General features: G+C 45.0%; 1 protein-coding gene across 2 annotated transcripts in view; it reads left to right on the top strand.

Annotated features, from left to right (window-relative positions):
- Positions 1-2,381: 2,381 nt before the first annotated feature.
- Positions 2,382-18,924, top strand: part of HDGFL3 (HDGF like 3) — a 57,764-nt gene continuing 41,221 nt past the window's right edge. The window contains exon 1 of one of the 2 annotated variants that reach the window (XM_043493507.1): positions 2,382-3,034. In XM_043493507.1, coding sequence (XP_043349442.1) covers positions 2,951-3,034 — 84 coding nt within the window. In that variant the 5' untranslated portion in view covers positions 2,382-2,950. The remainder of the gene's footprint in view (positions 3,035-18,924) is intronic. The other variant, XM_038419032.2, reaches the window with a different exon arrangement.

Genomic DNA, 18,924 nt, shown 5'->3' with positions numbered 1-18,924 from the left:
CTATAACCACTAGTCAGCATTACTGCCTCCCCTACCACATCCTCACCCATAGCTTGCAGAAGGCTGATCAAGATGTAAGCATACACATCTTCCGATAGATAAAATATTCTCCCTACCACAACCGTAACACTACCCCCTAGAGATGCCAGTCTCCCATTGTCCTCTTTAACTGCCGTCCTGCAGGTACCCCTTTACCAAGTTATTTTCCCCCAACACTTGTAGTTGTAATTTAGCAAAGGGGTTTGTGCAGAAGGGTGAAAGGGTGCAGAGTTTATATTGTGGTGAGGTGTGTGGTGTATGGTAATTGCAATAATGATAAGGGGCAGGCTCATAGATGGAACAGTAGAGGATACACTTTGTTGGGTGGCTTACCTTTTCACTTTCCATGCTTTTCTGGGTTTGTGTTGGGAATGTTTTGTATAGAATCATAGAAATGTAAGGCTGGAAGGGACTTCAAGAGGTCATCTAGTCCTTCCCCCTGCACTGAGGCATCTATGTAGCAACCTTCACTGCTTCACAATGAAGATTTCTGCATATTCGTTTCCATGGGTTTTTAAGGCTTAATTAGTCCTGGGGTTGGCCAAGTGGGGTACAGAAATTCAAGTGCTGATGAACAATATTTTACCCATCAGCAGCTGCACATGCATCCTCATCTACCAGCAGCTGCCCATATATCCTTCCCTGCTGTAGAAAAAAATAATACAGAAAAGTGTAGAAGGCTTAATATATGCCCTGCCCCTCCATCAAGTATGTATGCACCCAGCCTCAATAAATCAAGCTGGGATGCACAGCGCATGAACTTTCCATTTAGGATGAACAATAACTTTCAATTACCCTACCTCTGACATTTAAAAACAACCCAGAACTACTTGTTGCACCAGATTTATTCAAGCTCACCTCTCTACCAAGTGCTGTGTAGTCATTAGACAATGATTTTTAGGAGACATTGGACTTCAGTAACTCAGCCAGATGTTAGGGGTCTATTATAGAAGTGGGTGGGTGAGGTTCTGTGGCCTGTCATGTGTAGGAGGTCAGACTAGATGATCATGATGATCCCTTCTGATTTTAAAGTTTAGGAGTCTATAAAGAAAAGTAGGACTGCCAAGAACAAATTCCAGCCCGAGGCCAAATTCAGAGATTTCCTGTTAAATAGTTTTGAAGAGAAACGACGCAAAAAACACGCAGAAAATTCAAAGGGCATAAAAACAAATGTTGTGTGAAACTTTGCACTGACTGGCCACCTATTTTTAGAAGGCCAGCAACTCGTACCCATTTTAAGCTCATTTAATGCAACATCTTTACTATAGATTCTCAAGCAGGCACCATCACAATATAAATAATAAATATCAACAGTAATCAAGTGGAAGTGGAATTTCTGCAAATTGCTACTTAGCTGGTAGACATTTGGGGTAAAAAAAGACCTTGCAGGATCCAGGTGCTGGATTGGTGCTATTGGGACACTGCCATGTCAGTTTGCAATAGGGTCTGGAATTTTTTTGGTGTTAGGAGCTGGTGCATTGTACGTCTATTTATAGAGTAGAATGTAGGATACTGCAGTTAAAAATTAGCAGGATCCATCAGGATCCATGTCCCAGTCTGGGTCCTTGCATCACTAGGACATGCTGGTGTCCAGAACTTCATAGTGAAGTAGGAGCAGTTGGTTTGTTCTGTATTCAGACAGTAGAATTTGGGGGTCTGAGCACAAAAATCTGCAAAATCCAGCAGGATCCCAGAGCAGGTCTGTGTAGCCTCAAGATGCTAGAAAGTTAGAATAATCTATTCTAGAATTTTTGTGTGTGCCCTAATAGGGGTTGGATGTGTTTTGTAGTAAGGTTATGGGGCTTTGGGGGCTTTGGTGCAAATGGGGAAGAATCCACCAAGACTCCATATCCCAGATCTAGGCCTGGGTAGTGCTATTGTGCTGGGACACATGGGGGTCTGGAATTTTTTGGTGCACTAGAATGGGTTGGATTTCTGGTGAATGTCAGCTGTTGTTTTGGGGAGCAGGGGTGCCATACTCCATGTCCTGCATCCAGGTTTTTGCAGCGCTGAGATGCGCTGAGGTCCTGACATTTTGGTGCAGTAGGAGTGTGGCTGCATGTGTTCTATACTTGGGAGGTGGAATTTGGGGGTTCAGGCCCAACCACCACCAGGCTCCATTTCCTAGATCCAGGTCTTTGTGGCACGAGGGCACGCGGGGGGGGGGCGGGGTCCAGATTATTTTAGTGCAGTAGGAAAGGCTTGGACGTGTTTTGTATTTAAGTGGTGGAATTTGGGGAGGAGAAGGGTTGGCTGCAAGGATCTGGCAGGATCCACGTAGATCCGGCTTTTCCCTTTTTTCCTCAGCCCCCCGTGGAAACGGTACATAAAGAGAGAGCCCCGCGCCTCAGCCGGGGAGGCAACCAGCGAGCAGACGGAGCCACTCTGAACTCTGCTGTTTTTCCTAGAAACGGATCCGTGCACCTAGAAAATAACAGGAAGGGAAAGCAGGGGGGAAAAAAAAAATCACCACCCGAAGATCCTGTTGTTTTCGGTCGCTGCCCGAGGAATAATTTGGAGGAGAAGGATCCATATTTCTGCTGCCGAGGCTGCGGCGCCGGGGATGGAGCGCGGGGCGCGGGCCGTGTAGCGGGCTCGCCCGGGGGCTGCCTTTCGGCCCGGCTCGCTCTGTCCGCCGGGCGATTCCAGCCTCGGCCCGGGCCCTGCCCCGGCGGCAGCGGGATCCCAGCCACTGGGGGCCGGCGGGGTTGAGTCCAAGGCCTCCCCCCTCCCCCGCTACACACACACACACGCCCCCCCCCCCACCACCTCCGCCGCCGCCGCCGCCGGGGACAGAGGCTGGTGCCGGGGGCCCGACCCTGCTGCGGCTGCCGCTGCCTGGGCGGATCGCACCCCGCGAGGGGCGGCCGGGTGCAGGGGGCGCGGGGCGGGCGGCGGAGGGAAGCTCCCGATGGCGCGTCCGAGGCCCCGCGAGTACAAGGCGGGAGACCTGGTGTTCGCCAAGATGAAAGGTTACCCGCACTGGCCGGCCAGGGTGAGTGAGGGCCGGGGCCGCGGGCCGGGGGGGTGGGTGAGTGGGGGGGCAATGCAGGGAGCCCGATCCCCCCCCCCCCCAGCGCAGCGCCCGGCCCGGCCCCACCATTTCCCCGCCGCTTCTCCTCTGCCTCTCCCGGGCCGTGTGGCGGCGGCGGCTGCTGGGTCCATTGCAAGCCCAGCCTCAGACACAGACCCCCCCCCCTCCCCCCAGCCCTCCATGCCTGCCCCGGCGGGGAGCCTAGCGCGGCGGGGAGAGACAGGGGAGCGGGTGTCTGTTCCCCGCTGGATTATTGTGCATCTTTCCTTGAATGTGCAGATTTCTCCGCGCCCCCCCCCTTCCCGGGAGAAGGGGAGGGGGCGTGTGGGGATTGTACCTGAATTATTATTGTGGGGAGTTGGCAGCTCTGCATGATAATGATGCCATTTATTATACGCCCTCCCCTCTCACAGTCCCCCCCCTCTCCCCACTAGTGAGGGCTCCCGCCAGCCTTCCCACATGCACATTTCCAGGCAGTTGCAGAAAAGCTGCCTTTGCCCACAATATGAAGCCACAGAGGGAGAGAAAGAGACAAACAGGCATAGCCATCAGAAGGCCAGATCTGTCTCTCTCTCAGCCCAGGAAGTGTCTACTGCATGGGAAACACACATGGGAGGAGAGCAAGGCCTAGAATTTAGGCAACAACTCTTTGCAGGGTGCTTGATGCACGGAATACACCATATTTGGGGCTGCAGGGGGCGGAGGAGGCATGGTCTACTACAAAGCGATTATTGGTAAACATGGACACAATCCGGAGGGATGCAAGTTATTTATTGAGAGGAGGAGTTGGTCTGCATGGCCTCCATTTTTTCCACGCGCCCCTCCAAATGCAGGCTCATTGGGGGGCTGATCATGTGCAGAAGTTCTGGGCTTGTGAGGCAGTGGCTGGTTTTATTTTGTAGTGGTTTGGGGTTGTGAATTTTTTATTTTATTATTCCTTTCCCATCTTTGATTATAAACAGGTTTGAAATAACTGAGTTGGAAAAGCAACATGGGCATTTGGTAACCAAATAAGCATCCCACTGTATATTTAATGTCCATATTCAGGAGAGCCTCAAAACAGAGCAGAAAGAAAAGGAGTACTTGTGGCACCTTAGAGACTAACAAATTTATTAGAGCATAAGCTTTCGTGAGCTACAGCTCACTTCATGCATCCGATGAAGTGAGCTGTAGCTCACGAAAGCTAATGCTCTAATAAATTTGTTAGTCTCTCAGGTGCCACAAGTACTCCTTTTCTTTTTGCAAATACAGACTAACACGGCTGCTACTCTGAAAACAGAGCAGGGCATTCCCAGGGGCGATCTGATACTATGGCATACTTACAGCCTTCTCTTCCCCCTTTTTTGGTCACCAGGGTGTTCTTTGTTGTGCGAGCTGCATTCTGTTTTCATTCACAAGTAAAAGAAAGTTGTTGGTGTTTATGATCTGCGATAGCTTGAACGTTATAAAGGGTTAAGCATCAGAGGGGTAGCCATGTGAGTCTGGATCTGTAAAAGCGGCAAAAAGTCCTGTGTCACCTTATAGACTAACAGACGTATTGGAGCATAAGCTTTCGTGGGTGAATACCCACTTTGTCGGATGCATTATAAAGGATTGTACACATTGTGCAGGAAAGTACAGGAGAGCAGGGTCAAGGTAGCATGGACTTTACCATTGCCCTTGAGAAAGCAATGAGAAAAGGGTATATGTAAGTGGTGAAAAGTGAATCAAGGGTCATTATGAGTGTGAGTGCTGAGTGTAGACACAGTACAAGGATGGAAAATAGGTATCAGAGGCTTAAATGAAGGTTGATAGAGAAGGGAAAAATCAGAGGATGCTAAATATTAAAGGGAACAGAAATAAGGAAGCGCACCCAATTGCTTTGGCAAAGCGGCGGGCTGAAATACATTTGTGAATAGGCATAAGAATATAGAACATAAGAATGACCGTACTGGGTCAGACTAAAGATCCATCTAGCCCAATATCCTGTCTTCAGATAGTGGCTAGTGCAGGTGCTTCAGAGGTAATGGACAGAACAGGTAATTATCAAGTGATCCATGTCTAAACTTCACATTGTATTTGTAATTAATATCTCTGATCAGCATTTATATTCTTATATCTGCTTGTGATGGCCAACAGGATGTTAAAGGTGATGGTGTCTATTTTAAATCGATTTCTTTCTTACTTCAGTAATGGTTTAATTTCATCTGAAAATGGAGCAGCAAGTGACTTTAACAACTCAGATAATTCTAGCTTTGGGTTTGATCCTGCTCCCATTGAGATCAATGATAAAACTCTCGTTGACTTTACTAAGAAAAGCTCTACTCTTCTCCTCACTTGCATGCAGCAACATTCTCCTTGGAATGCAGTGAAGACTAGCCATGTGGCCTTGTTCTCATGAGTAAAGAGAGTGTGTTGTTAACTCGTGTTAGCTAACATATGGTAACTAATTGAAGTAAATGGAAAACAGGATAGGGCTCTTTGTTTCAGCAAACTTTTCTTTATTTTTTATCATTCACTGAGCGCAGATGGGCACATCTTTGATCGTGTGTCCAGCAGGCTAGTCAAAGGTTTGTCCCTCAGGATACATCTTCACTAGGAAAAAAGGTGTGTTGTTAACTTGTGTTGTTAAGTGAAGACCCCCGTGAAGGCAAAGTCATCTATAGTTTTAACAGGAAGTTTTGCAGGTTGATGTAAAGGCTATGAGACTGCTTTGTCTTCAGTAGGATTTTACCTTGTGTTAGGTACCATGTGTTAGCGAACACAAGTTAACCACACACCTTTTTTCCATGTGAAGACAAGGCCACAGGGTTTACACTAATCTTCACTGTGCTCCAAGGAGACTGTTGTGTCATGCAAGTGAGGAGAGAAGTAGAGATTTTTGCAGGTGAGACAGCAAGTCAGCTCCCCTGATTAACTGAACCCCAGTTATCAAGAGGTTTTGCTTAGGCCGAAAATCTTTGTATGATCAAAGTTCAGATGTGTATATACCGCAGTATAAATTTATAAACCATTTGTATGCTTGATCCTTAAACTCACATATAAAAAAGCTACATATTTTATTTTAAAAATACTGATTTAGTAATCCAAAGAGTTTGTTATTTATTGGTGTATTTAAATAATTTCTTATTGCAATGGCCCCTCACAGAGGGTGTGTTGAGACTCGGTGGTCCTTGGCAGGAAAGTGCTATAGAAGGGCAAAATAGTTACCTATATTTAGTGAAGTGGAGCAGTATTAAAGCAGGACAGAAAGTGGGTAGGCAGCTTTGACACTAAGCCAGCCTCTTCTTACCAATATGAATCTGTTGTTAACTCTATTGGCTTCAGCAGGAAGAAGATCAAGCCCTGTGTGGGCAAGAGCAACCTTCTGCACAGTGAGAGAAGAGGTGGAAGTGGCTGATATGTAGAGAAACCAATAGGCAGCTCTGCTTAAAAATGGATGGCATGTTATGACTCTTGAGCTTCACTAGCTTATGATATTGAACATCATCTCACAAATTAATAACTTACAAAGGGCCAAATCCTGGAGTCCTTAGTCAAAACTCCAATTGACAGTCACTCAGGTCTTTCCATGCTCTGTTGTAAAGTCTCGCTCTACAAAACCCGTCTTTGTAAGGCACTTTTGGATACTTGGAATACGAAAGATGCCTTTGAAGTCATATTGACTTCTCTCTGTTTTGATCTTGCAGTCTTTACTCAAAGACTAAAACTCTCATTAGCCTACATTGGGGCCAATGAGTAGGGATGGCAGGAATTGGTCCAAAGTCTGTAAGTTTGGTATCTAAAGTGACTTATGTGAGTGGATCAAGTACGATCTTGTGTCAAAAGGAAGAGTAGCAGTTTGGTGTAATAAGATGTGTGTAGCACTTACAGCCATGAGATAAATACTAAGTGGCTAGAGCCCCTGCTGCTGTAAACAAGTGAAGTTCCATTGATGTGAATGGAACTATGCAGATTTACTCCAGCTGAGGATCCAGCCCTGACAGTACATTGATTGCATAGGTGGAAGAGGCATTTAGTATGCATGGAGGAAGCATGCTCGGATGGTTGAGGTACTAGGCTGAGATTTAGGAAATATAGGTTTGGTTCCCAGCTCTAGGCTACCTGTGCAACTTTGGGTTATGCAGTCTCTCTGGGCCTCAGTTCACTGTCTGTAAAATAGGAACAACCCACTTCTCTACCTAATAAGGGTGTTGTGTCAATAAAGTTATTAACATTTGTGACTTGCTCAGCTACTACCAAGATGGGGGCCATATCATTACTAGACACATAGAAAAATATCCATTGCACCTTCCAGATATATTCTTCTAGTTTGTTGAAAGGGTGAATATTGGCCATTGGTTAGACACTTAAGATTAAATGAAAGAAAGAATACCAAAAATCAATAATTGTGTTCATTTCATCAGTGGCCCTGAAGAAATAATAAGCAATTAGATGACACAATATGAGGGTGATTAAAAAATAAGGAGACCATTAATGCAAATGTAAAGAGAGGAACAAAATTCTGAATGACCTGAATGATGTAGGAGTTTGCCCAGGTAAGTGACTTATGCAGTTCATTGAACAAAATGTAAGATAACGTGGCTTGGGATAAAAGAACGAGATTTGGGTAGACTCAGATAGCTTGTGCAAGGATGGTTAAGTTGGTTTGGAACAGTACAAAAGAGATCTAAAGAGGTATTGCAGTAAACTTTAATTTGCCACACACAGAAGGTTTAGATGCTTTTCACTTCTCAATTAGGCAAAAGTATGTCCCTTAGAGTGATGATGTTACACTAACTAATCTAAAGTTTGCAGTCTCTTAGGAAACTGAATTTCTTCTCTTCTAGATCCACATCTCTCTCCTTCTCCTTATAATGTCTTGCTGTTGCTTTATATTGATAGTGCCTTGTATATTATATTTGTTAGATATGTTTGACAGCACATGTGATGCTGCCTGGTACGTGTCCAAGAGTCACGTTTAAAAAGTTAGGTTTTCTGAGGTATTTATACATTTTAGGGAATCTGTGTTTGATCGATACCTCTTGCCAGTAACTGTTAGTAAACTCTGGCATTGTAATGGGGACCACTGTCTGTGATATGTTCAGCTGCAGAAATTATTTTAATAAGATACAAGGGTAGGCTGGTAATTTACAGCCCAACACATTTAAAAATTATTGTTAACTATGACCCAATCCAAAAAGCCCCGTAAAACATGTTTAACTTTAAGCACTGAGTAATCCTAATGTGGCACTTAAGTTAAAGTTAAGCATGTGCTTTGTTGGATTGTTGCCCAGAAGAGTAACACCGTTAATGCTATGGTAATAAAGAACCTAAAAAAATAAACTACCAGAGGGTGAAATAATTCCAGCAGTCTTAATTTTCACTCTTCAATAAAACAGTGAAGAACAGTGTGGAAAAATACATTTAAGACACATGCACAGAAATTTTAGAAACAAACTATGGCCCTGATGTTGAAGTAGAAGTCCACATTAGTGGATCCCACAGGACCGTGTATGGTCACAGCGTCTTCACTGATGGATTCTAGGGCAGGACCAGGGCCCTGGTTTTGACACAGTAAGTTAATATGTAGATACCTAACTAACAACAACTTACTAACTACAGTTTGTATGTATGGCATCTTGGAAATATCATCAATCCCTCAAACAATCATGGAAGTACAGTTCTACATTTTAAAGAGACCATTTGTTTTCTTATTGGACAAAGGACAAGAGAAGGTAGGGTTTCCCTGGCAGAGTTTATCCTTTTTGGCAAAGAATGACAGACAAAAATCAGTTAGATCCAGAAAACTTCGAAGAGCCCATCAAAAACAGACAACAGATCTTTCTCCATATTTTCATGCCAAAACCAGTTACAATCTATGAGCTTTTCTCTTTGGCCATTTGGGACCTGTCCAATCCTTTCCCATTTGCTTAATGATCACTCTGTGCTTTTTTTCCAGCCTCCCCTTGTTGTTGCTCTGGTCTTCTGCTATCACATTTTGCCCTGCTGCTAAATCTGAGTCTCTTATATCTCCTCCTCCTTCATCACTCTCAGCCTAGTCCTACTTTTCCTCCCTCTCATTATCTATCTGTCACAGGGTACCACTGCCGCTATCAAATGTATTCCACTGCCTGGCCAGCTTGCATGGTGTCACGATCACAAACACACAGCAGGTTATTACCTTTTCACCAAGGTGTGTGTTCTTTTCTTACAAAGTAACAAGTGTAATGCAGGCATGCAGCAATGGGAGACTTCCATGCCACCTTTTTTCCGCAGCGCAGGCTCACCTTCTGAGCTGAGCCTTGCTTCCTGTTCATCCCACTTACATCCTCCCAAATTGCCTCATTAGCCCAGTGATTACCATCCAGGTGCTCAGTCCCCCAACACAGTGTATATTTGGCTTCAATTAAGCCTGTTCTCTTCCCAGTGCTGCAGCAAACCCAGTGACCAGGGTGCTACTAGTTGTGCCCTGTCTCACACCTTCCCACTTATTTTGCCTGTGGCCTTCTCTTGCCTCTGGAAGAGGTCTTCTTTGCTGCCCGTTCCCCACCCTCTTTCTGGGGCTAGGGTTCTACTAGAGGTTCCAGTTCCTTTTGCAGCTGGCCTTCCATGGACTACTGGTGATGGTCTCCTGCCTTCCACCAACAAAAAGTATATTTTGAGGGTGGAGGTTTTCCCCACATCTCGGCCCATAGGTCATTGTACCAGTCACACCTCACTGATCTCTCCTCCAGTTTACTTGGCTCATGGTTTATATCTACCTGCATGAATTGTCCCTCTAGAGCCACATTTTCGGGATCCCTGTCTTCCCCTGACTTATCTTGGTCCTGGTTTGGGCCTATCGGGGTAGGTTCACCCACCAAGGCTTCCTTGTCGGGACCCACCTCTCTCTTCAGCTTGTTCTCCATCCTGAGCCTATGCCCAGGACTTATTTCTCCTGGGAGTTGGCTGAGCCTCCATCCTCCTTCTCTAGGTGTCCCTGATCTAGCATTCCTTGCTTCATTTTCCTCTTCTCAACTTTTCCTCCTCCTTCCCTCAAGTTCTCCAGTGTGTTTCATCTTTCTAAGCGTGTTACCATCTGTCTGTTATCACATACTGGACCTGGAAGGATCGACACTCGTGAACTTTTTGGACAGACCCACCGGTTGGGGTCCTTCTCCCCCATCATCAACCCTTTTTACATAAAGCGAATGGAGTCCAGTCTGTTGTTAACTTTACCGACTAAGGTGAAGACTTTATTAACCCTACTCACTGCCATCTACACTTTTCTTCTACTTCCAATGGGATAACCGCCATGGGATAAGGGCTCTCTTCCCCACGTATATAATAAATAGTTATCATCGACCCCTCTTGTCACCACTGCAGCTTAACCAAGGTGTTCCGTATGAGGGAACTCATTGCCGCTGAATTCATAGCACCCCTTGTCGTTCTTCAGCCTACTTCAACCAGAATTGTTCTTATCTCAGGTCCCGTTTTTAGGCCTGTCCACCTACAGAACTCCACAAACTCACAGTTCAGGCAGGGGCAGGCTCTCTTTATGTGTCCTTGGCCGTTGTACTGGTAGCGGGCAGCTGGGGCATCATTGTTTGCCCTCTTGCATCCCCTTCCCAGGCTTTGCTGTATGAGGTTCTTCAACCTTCCCCTCACTCTTGATTATGAGGGTACAGAGCTCTTTCCACGGAAAGTTTGCCTCCACAGACTCCTCTGTTAATTTTTCTGCCACCTCTAATGATTCTGGCTGGTTCCTCCAAACTCAGACCCATGTAGTTGCAGGGAGGCGCTGTTTAAATTGCTCCAGAATAATGGAGTCCACTGGGGCCTCTGTGCTGTCTATCCAGCTGTATGCAACCATCAGGTGGCCTAGTCTGATCATTTCTGTGCAAAGGCCCTGGGATATATCCCGCCATTCCAGCTGTCTGCCCTGAATTTTTGGCAGTATTTGTCAATATTTGGCGGTATTCAGACAGGCCGACTCTGTCTGAAATAGCAGTCCTCAGCCTATCATAGTCTTTGGTCTAATGTATTTGCTCAGGGCGATATAGGCTACCTGAGCTTCACTGCCCAGATAAAGGGTTGGCCCAAGTGCCCATGCACCCTTGTGTCCGGGGCTAGTAGCCACCTGCACAAAGGGTAGTAAAAAGGCATCAGGGTCATCCCCTGGGGCCATCTTACACAGTCCCAGGCCCACATTTCAATTTCTAGTCCCCTCACTGGAGCACACCAGCCTCTAAAGGAGCTGTTCCTGTACCCGGGCCTGCTCCTTGATGAATGCTAGCAACGTTCGCTGGGGCTGCGCCTGCCAACTCAGAAGTGCTTGCATCCCTGTCTGCTGGGTCTTCTGCATCTCCTGTTGTTGTTCCACTAGCCAGCGCAGCGTCTCGTCCATGGTGCCTGGATCTTCTGCCTTCGCACAGGTTCCCTTCAAGTCTCCTTCTCAGCTGAGGGAGTTACTAATCCTGGACAAGCCCCCACGCGTCACAGGGCGCCTCTGCCACTACCCAGCATACTCCACTGCCTGTCCAATTTGCATGGACTCACGGTCACAAACACCCACCAGGTTGTCATCTTTTCACCAACGTGTGTGTATTTTTTTCTTACAAAGTAAGACCATGTAATGCAGGTATACAGCAAGGAGAGGCATCCATGCCACCTTCACTCCTCAGCCTAGGCTCACTTTCTGAGCTGCCCCTTGCTTCCTGTTCCTCCCACTTATATCCTGATCCTTCCAAATACCTCATTAGCTCAGTGATGATCACCTAGGTGCTCACAATCCCTCAACAGGAAGTGTATTAATGGCTTCAACTAAGCTTGTACTCTTCTCTGTGCTGCAGCAAACCCAGTGACCAGGGTGCTGCTAATAGTATCCTGTCACACTATCTTATACCTTCGTCACTATCAGAATTGTGCGAACAATATTCCCTGGTAGGCTTTCTTTATTAGTTTGTCATATTGGATTACTCTATGCCAAGATTTCATGATCAGCTACTAAGTTCCTGCGTTATAAGGGGTTCTGCATGCAAAACTCCTGTGGCTACACCCGATGTTCTACGTGTGAATTGTAGTGAGATAAGCTCTTCATGGAACTCTTTCTTACCTTCAAGACTTTTTGCACATTTTGCTTAGATATTCTGAATTTAAGCCTTATTTGCAGATATTGGAGCAGATGTAGGAGGATACTCTTTTATTCACGTCAGTGGTTCATTGTATTTATAGTTAATATTGTTAGCTGAGTACAATGAGAAATGCAAGTGTAAATTTCCCTGTATTTGGGGTTGTGGGATCTCCTCTAATTTCACGCTCTTTATCTTGTGCTCTGTTTTGAAGCATGCTTTAAAACAGAATTCATTTGAGGGTCATGGCAGGGAAGAGTAATGACTGTTATAATTAAGGTTTAATGTAACTTTCATGAAAAAACACCTTTTCAAATTGCTCTTAACTTGACAAAAGTTGACAAACAAATTCCCTTTTGGGCTGAAGTGTTCCATGTTTGGACTCAGCCCAGACATAACTGTTCAAGGGAAATTTTGGCAAAATTCATCTTTTTTAAAAAAAATTCAATGGCTTGCTGTTGTTTTAAACAACCATCTCCAAGTGCTCAGGTGAGAGTTTTGTACACAGATAACAGAAGCTGAATCTATTTTGTTTAACCATGGCATGTTTTTTGTAAATCTGAATGAACTTAAGGAATAGGCAAGGATATTGGTTCAATAATTTTGAAGCTATGAGTATTGAAAGTTTTTTGCACATGAGCACTAAGTTTTTCTATTGGACTCCTTTTTTCCCCTCATAATTTTAAAGCTTCTGAGCTGGTGTTCATCAATCATTACTTGTTTTGTGGATTTCAGGTTAAAGCCATTATAGTAGTAAGTGAACACAATCCCATGGAAATCTTGCTTATGCTAGTGATTAATCTGTCTCCTGAGTGAAATTTGCAGTGAATCAGGTTATCAAAACTGTATGTACTTGATTGTAACTCACTCCAGAGAAGTATAAAAATTGCTAGTTTATATTATAATTGACATATGCTCTTAATTTGACAAATAATGTATGATGATACTGGCAGAGTATAAATTCCTCTTCTTATTGTAACTTATTTGCATTAAAGTAGCTTTTAGTGGCTCCAACTGAGATTAACCTCTGTGGTGCTAAGTGCTGTACAAACTAATGTAAATGCAGGCAACAACGCTAAGGTTTGTGCTTTCAACTTTAACTTTGCATTTCCTGCTAGTGAGTGCTTGATTTCCTAACCTTAATGTTGTGTTACACTAAATGTAGAAAGAGGAGTGTTAACATATAGAAACATATGTTTATAATAACTTGCAACAATATGACTGGGGATAATAAACACTTTCAAACAATATATAACTGTCCTTTGAGGAAAGATCAAGAGGGCTTGCTGACAGTGATATGGATTAATCAGTGATGGAGAAGCAACTCGCTTGGGAGATTTAAATCTTAATTTGAACTGTAAACCCTTTTGTGGCAGAGACCTTTTCTACACGTGGGCTAGCGAAGTGGCCTCTAAGTGCTACTTGAATATGCATAATAAATGGTAACAACAACTAGAAAATACACCATAAGGAACAATCCTTCACTGGCAAAATGTTGACTAGGGACCCTATTTTTAAAGATATTTACATGCCTAACGATGCAGATAGGCACCTAGTGAGATTTTTCAAAAGTGCCTGGAAGCCTGTTTGCATCTCTAGGCACCAAAATACCTTTACAGATCTAGCCCTAGATGACTTAATGAGTCCTTTACGTCTCTAACCTCTATGAGTCTGTGAAAAATATTTTAGTGACATATACCAAAGACAGAAGCCTAAAACCTAGGTGGTGCACATTGCAATGAAAGCACACCATTTAACTGTGCACTCTGACAGAGGCAGCATCAACAAAAAAAGGCTCCAGTAGTTTGGATGATTCACAAGAGGAGCAACTAGAATAAACAGTATTTTAAAGGAGTCCAAGAAATACTTGGCAGAAGAGGTAGTTTCATGAGGCAAACCTTCTAAAACTTAGAGGAAATTAATCCAGCCTCCCCTCATTTCCTACTCTCAGAAAAGGCTCTTCATTACTGGCTTTGGATTTTTCAGGGTGTTTTACATAATTTTTTGTAACTGTTATTTCTAAACCTGATACAGAAATTGGAAATAAAGTGCAGATTCATTTCCAGTCTTGCTTTGTTTTTTTCTCTTACTGTCTGACATGGAAGCTGAAGGACCCACATAAACCTGTTGTTTTTTTCTTGTGCTGAAAACAAACAAAAAGAAAGTAACTAATTAGAATAAATACTACAGCAACATAAAATAGCAGACTTCCATGGCTATGTTGTAATTCCCATTTCTCCATTCCAAAGTCCCACATACTCCAGATGATCCTGGGTCAACCCATATATTATCTTTTGCATCACTGCTGATCCCAAAAGACATGGAATGTTCTTGGATTTCAGCAAGATTTAATACTCATCTCCCAGCCTTTTGTAAGACCGCCCTAAAGTCTACAAATGCCTTCAGAAGTCAGCATAAAAGATTGGACACAACGTGCTGCAGTGTTATGTTCAATACAAACCCCCAAGGTTGAAGGGGTACAAGTCTGGAGAATATGTTCATGAAAATGCATTATATTCCTAAATCCCTTTAAATAGCCTCTTACACCAGCGTGGAGAGATAATTAGCGTACAGCTGCAGCCCTAAAAATACAGACTGGAAACAACAGGTTATTTTGCCTTGCAGCAGCATGTAAAAGCCTAGAGAGAAGCTAACTGCCAGCTTCGTTTAGCAGCTTGAACTGAAGGCACCATATAACACCAGAGAGAAAAAGCCAAGCCATGAATGTTATTACATCAAGGAATTTCCTTAAGACCATACATTAACAAAGCAATGTGTGTATATATAACACCGAGCCAGAGTGAGTGAGCAGTGAGGGAAGAAAGGGAAAAAAAGACAGATGAACCATGAGATGGAGAAAAGGTACCAGACTGCACTGACCTCGTTGGGACTGCTGGGAAGCCAGTGATGCTAATCATAAAAGGATGTTTGAGCCCCAGAAGCCAATACACTTGCATTCGCTCTTAGGACCCCGTAATGCATGCCTACTTACAAATGCGATTGCATGGGAACACATCAGCAACTGACAGACTCAGATACTACGTTATGGGGTAGAGGAGACTCAGCTTACCAAAAGGCACAGCTAATTTCCAGCTTGCGACAGTGTAGCTAGTTAAACGGAAAAGCATGCAAGGGATACAAAAAGAACAATCTCAGTAGGCAAAACTCTTCCTTCAGTTTCCCCGCCTCCTCCATGAAGTGTCAGTGAAGTCAATGAGATAGCACAGGTAGCTTCTGGCCTGAAGACTGGTGTTCTTAGACTGTCTCTTCTACAAATTCCCATCTATCTATAACCAATACCCGTTTCTACATTTTTTCCCTTTCAGAGAGATCCCAGAGGATGGTGTTGGGGCAATTGCACATTTGCCCCATAGGCTCTCCTGTGATGAGTTCCACCTGGGTTCTTTTCTGTCCCCACTCCTGCTCTACGCAAGAGGCCAGCTGGCAAGGCAGTGAGAAAGTTTGGGCTACCAGATCCATCCATATTTGCAAGGCTAGCAGCTTTTGATTCCTTTGAATCACAGCAGGACAGTGTAGTCAGTCTGCTTTCAGTCACTCACTGACAGAGGGCCTTAAATGAGAACAAGTGGGCTGAGAGGCTCCATTCAGAAAAGACAGAAGAGATGCAAGTGGGCTGAGTTTTAGAGTTCATTATTGAGGAGATCCACACACTGGCCCTGATTAACTGGGAAGCTCTGGGAGTTTTGCATTGTTCTGTGACACACAGCATCCATTGCTTAGCTTAGCTGGCCAGGTAAGTCAGGTTTGCAGCTGTTCTATGTCACTGGAGCAGCACAAAATATGCAGAGTGAACCATGGACACCTTTGTTTTTCTAAAAAAATCACAACCTGGGTGTGACAGGTTCCCCCCGGGATGCCACCTGGAACTGGGGTACCACTGAGCCCACCTGACCTACCAGTCTGGGCTCTCTTTACACTGTACTGCTGCAGGCCCTCAAGCCCCCTCCAGCACATATACAGGTAGGGACGCACCCAGCTGCATGGGAAGGCTTCAGCTAAGGAACTGCCCAGCTATTCAAGTGCACCCCCCCCCGCCCCGCAGGGTAAACTCAAAATTATACGTCTTACACCGCATAGAGATCTGTACAGCGTAAGTTCATGAAATTTGCCCCCTCCCTCAATGGGGAGAGGAAATGTACATCAGCTTTTTGCCCCAAGTTATGACTCCCACACTCACTGGTTTTAGACAAGGCAAAAATAAATCTATTAACTACAAAATATAGATTTTAAGTGATTATAAGGGATAGGAAACAGATCAAAGCAGGTTACCTAGCAAATAAACAAATGTACAACCTAAGCTTAATATACTAAAGAGATTGGATATGAGTAATAAATTCGCACCCTAAATTATCATTTAAGCTAGCTGCAGGCTCTTAAGGGGAAAGCTGCACTTGCTTGCATCTTAAAACCCCAGATATTCCTTTCACAGGCTAGAAATCCCTCTAGCCTGGGTCCAGGACTTCCCCCACAGTTCATTCCTTGTTCCTCAGGTCTTTCCAAGAGTCTCCTTTGGGTGGAGAGTCAGTGAAAAACCATGATGATTTCACTCCCCTGCTTTAAATAGCTTTTGCATATGGTGGGAACCCTTTGTCTCCAAGCTTGGTTCCCATGCCCAGTCAGTGGTATTCCAAGATGGAGTTCAGTACCAGGTGATCTGGTCACATGCCCCTGTAGTGTCATAGCAGCCATGACTTGGTGGCTGTTTGTAGCATCCTCAGGAAGGCTCCCCAGTGGGAGATTAGCTTTTTCTAAGGCCTATTGTTTTCTCTAATGGCCCTTCCCAGCCAGCCATCTAGACTGAGTGCATTCTGGCTGGTGGGCGTTCCCCAGGTGTAAACATATTTGTAATATAGATACACAGTCAATATTCCTAACTCCAGATACAAAAATGATACATGCATACGAATAGGATAATCAGATTCAGCAAACCATAACCTCTTCAATGATCTCTCACATGCTCTACATAGCATAAAATACATCATAATTATATTATATCATCATAATATTATATGCAGAATATGGTGTGTTGTGTCACACTGGATTGTGCCTGGGTCTCTGGCTGCTCATGGACTGGACAACAGTGGGCACCATTGCATTTTGACACAATTTTGACACCTTTTGTTTTCATGAATACCTTGCACTCTAGTACTCCAGTTTGTGGGATGGGTTTTCAAGGTCTCTGTTATCACTAGCCAGGACACTGTATAGCTCCCCGAGTATAAATAGCATGGGTATTGTTTTGAGAGACAAATCCAGTCACAAATATATATGAATCCTAACCCAAAATGAAAGTTCAAGTGTGAAAATGCTCTGAGTCAGACATACCCTAGTCTGATTAAATGGGACCCTGTGCAGGTGGAGATAGTGATAAGCTAAGAAAAGAAGTAAATCTAGCGGGGGTGGGGCTTTGCAAATGGACTTTGAGGAGCTAGGAGAATATGTTAGGCTAATGTTACCTATACATTGGTTTCTTAGGATGCTTGGGGGAAACTAGACGTAGGGAAGATGCTCCCAGGAAGTTTTGGTCTCTGCTTTTCAAGGGAATTATATATTTTATCCCCTCCCCTCCCTTCAATTTATACCATGAGACCACCCGAGTTCTGCCTCCAAGGAAGCCTTCATGGCTATGAAAGCAGAGGTGCAGTTTGCCCCCAAGAGTGGAAGTGATGCAGACAGCCGTATGTGGTCCCTCTGCACTGGGATAACGATCACCCTTAATCTTTACTTGTTTATCCGTCTCTCCAACCCCTGCATTGCTTTTGCTTCTTCTCTGTAAATTCCCTTCAGTTTGTTGTGGTGCACGGAGCTGGAGCAGTGTACTAGGTGTGGTCACAGCAAGGCAACAGAAAGCATAACTGTCACCTCCCTGCTGGAAGCAGCCTGTGTGCCCCAGGCTGGCAGTATCACTTAGTGGCAAGTGTCTGGGGCCGCTTGCCTAGCAGCTACAGCTCACAGTAGTGTCACCCAACAGTGAGAGTCTAGGGCTGCTCTGCCTAGGGGCTATTGTCCCAAGGTGGGGGGGAACCCGGGCGCACCCTACTCCACCAGGTTTCGACCCCAGGGTGCTACAGAGCAGTAGGCCATATACATAGCATAGGGTCTGGTACCCTTACTCACGCTCCCTGGGTCATTTCCTACTCCTGTTTCCTGTACCTCCATTGATGTCATGGCTCGGTCTTGGGATCCCACCTGGTTCATCTCTGGAGCCCCTTTCCCAGGCGATAGCAAGTCGTTGCCCTTAGTTGATAGCTGATAGGCTTCCGGTAATTTGGCTAGGGCGCTCAGTCCCGGCAGCTTGGCATCTCGGTGGCATCTCAGCAGGAGGCTGCTGAACCCAGCTGCTCTCCTTGGTCAGCCCAGACTGAGCTGAGCTGCTCCCTTTTGAATGCTCCAGCTACTTGGAGCATGCCCAGCAGAGGTGAGGGGGCATGGCTTCCTTTGTCCAGAGCAGCTCCTTAACCCTCGCCTCACCAGTGTGGGGTTGATACACCCCGTCACACTCCCTGCTCTGTGACAGGTTGTGTAGCTGCCCAAGAAGCCCAGATTGCGCTGACCTCTTTTGTAGCCATATCACATTGCCAGTTCATGTCTAACCTGCACACTGCTATCTTCGCTAGGCCCCTTTCAGCATTGCTGCTTCCCAGATATCTCCCTCGCATGATTTCCGATTGCCTTCACTTTCATTTTTCCAAACAAAATTTCTGTTTTGTTATTTTCAGCCCACAGTTCTGATTGGTCAAGGGCCCTCAGTCTACTCTC

Source organism: Dermochelys coriacea, chromosome 10 (assembly GCF_009764565.3).
Source record: "Dermochelys coriacea isolate rDerCor1 chromosome 10, rDerCor1.pri.v4, whole genome shotgun sequence".
NCBI lineage: Eukaryota > Metazoa > Chordata > Testudines > Dermochelyidae > Dermochelys > Dermochelys coriacea.
The sequence above is the reverse complement of the archived record's forward strand: the minus strand, read 5'-3'. Positions and strand labels throughout refer to the sequence as shown.